The sequence below is a fragment of the Penaeus japonicus genome, unplaced genomic scaffold (assembly GCF_977035675.1).
Source record: "Penaeus japonicus unplaced genomic scaffold, GWHDUDI00000001_assembly GWHDUDI00000036, whole genome shotgun sequence".
NCBI lineage: Eukaryota > Metazoa > Arthropoda > Malacostraca > Decapoda > Penaeidae > Penaeus > Penaeus japonicus.
The window spans coordinates 2,644,888-2,646,984 of NW_028234438.1; the positions used below are offsets into that span (position 1 = coordinate 2,644,888).

At 32.0% G+C, this 2,097-nt stretch overlaps 1 protein-coding gene across 1 annotated transcript in view; it reads right to left on the minus strand.

Annotated features, from left to right (window-relative positions):
* Window positions 1-522: 522 nt before the first annotated feature.
* The window catches only part of LOC122246954 (uncharacterized), a 6,954-nt gene continuing 5,379 nt past the window's right edge, over window positions 523-2,097 (minus strand). The window contains exon 5 of the mRNA XM_086531656.1: window positions 523-1,958. Within this exon, the coding sequence (XP_086387782.1) occupies window positions 1,922-1,958 (37 nt within the window). The 3' untranslated portion in view covers window positions 523-1,921. The remainder of the gene's footprint in view (window positions 1,959-2,097) is intronic.

Genomic DNA, 2,097 nt, shown 5'->3' on the forward strand with positions numbered 1-2,097 from the left:
TATATCATCATGGTTATACCAAACTAATGACATTTGTGTTAAGCTAAGAATGGGAATCAAACTGAGAGAAGAGCATAAACAACAACTTAGATACTAATTTTGTCAATAATACTTTATCATAATGATGATAACAATTTTGATCATGATTACAATTATAATAGAATATTTGCAAAAATGTTTGGCAAATAACAAGTGTAAACAATGAAACAAACGGACCACTCTGACCTTCGTATATCTTGGCACATATGCATGATGCACGTTGCTTAGGCTCACCTGAGCAAGGGCATGTATAGCCTACATGCCACCCAACTCTTGGGCTTATTTTTTCATGGCATTTAAACATGCCATCCGGTGCCAGTGGGTTAAATTAGTATTAAGAGATCATTACATTATATAACCTGTATCAACACCCAATCAATTATTTTCTTTAATAGGAATCTATACCCAAGAAAGATATATCTCACACATCATCTAAAACCAATTACACATTGGGATCAACTCTACTGTGTATATATATGTAATTATATATTCATCTGTGTGGGTGTACATGAGCAATATGTATGTGTAAGTGAAATGTACATGAGCATGTGTAAGTGTACACATATGTGCGCCTCTAGGAACCCTGATTGGGAATCCTACAAAGGCTATAAAGACTCTTACTTTAAATGAATATCATTTATAATATCAAATGCTTCTACTGAGGCATTATAATTCAAAGCATAAACATTATGGAATATATTTCCTTCAAGCACAATATTTTGAAGACGCAAATTCTCACTCATGTTGACCAACGATTGGTTTCAATGGCACTTGTGAGTTGTGTAAAGAAAGAAAAAAAAAAAATTGATCTGGAAAACTAGTAAACCTATGATCATTATAATTCCTAAAAGGGAAAAAGAGCTAAGCCAAGACGAAATAGCTGGTCGAAATTACAGTCGCAGATGAAAGTGAACAAAGCCCTCTTTGAGGTAGTACATTTACGAGCTATCTTCATAAACAAATAAAAGATGTGACGTGTATATATTTTTTTTCCCGTTTTCTTTTTCTTAAACCGATTTTCAACAAAACATTTCATGCCAAATGTTGAGTTCAAGCTCCTAAAGAAATTGGATCTTTGATATGGTGCTACTTCTTATTTAAATTGTCTTTTTCGTTTCTAGCCTCTGAAAATATCTCATTATGAGCCTATCAATCTTAGGATAAAAATATCTCTCTTTCTGCTGTTACTACTGACAAACAAAATTAAAACAATGTGGGAAAACATATCATATATGTCTAAAGGGAAAGGTCCAATTAGAAGAAATAATAATAATAATAATAATATATATGTATAACTTACTTATGATTCATTTTAAAAATAATTTGCGACAAATGCAGTACTTTGCATGATTTCACAACTCAAATGGTCATGAAAACTATCATAATTCTTGTCAAAAGGATATTCATGGACATGTCAAATAAATATCATAACCCCCTACATATGCTGTTATTACACTGTAAATAATGTATTTGATAAGTCCTTTAATAAATGCCTATTTGAAGGTTGACTAATGTTTCTCCAAATGATAAATGCCATCATAGTATCTTCAGTGAATAACCTCACAATGCAAGAGATGCAGTTGATGCCTTTTGAGTACCTCGTCATCAGCTGTTTAATCCCTTTCATACCTTTTTCTACATTTTCCATAATGAACTCTTTTTCAGTCATATCATAGTCATCTTATCTTCTTCAAGCAGATGACAACTCTTGTTGAAGTTTCACACTGTACTGCACTTAAAATGAAGAAATAAAAAGAGAATGTTTATGATGGAAAACATAAATAAAAATGAAATGCCTTATTCCAGAAACATACTTGTTGATGCTGATCCTCAAATCCATTTGTTTCCTACATATTATATAACCCCCTTCCACAGTGGGTCTTCACTCCTTAGTATTTACCTCTGCAACCACACTGATTCTGCAAAGTTAGAATAAAATAACTCCTTACATAAATAATGATCATTTACCTATAAGAAAGGCAATGAAATAGATTATAATGCATATATGATCTACCTATCTACATATCTATCACGCTACTCATGCATGCCTAGAAATAA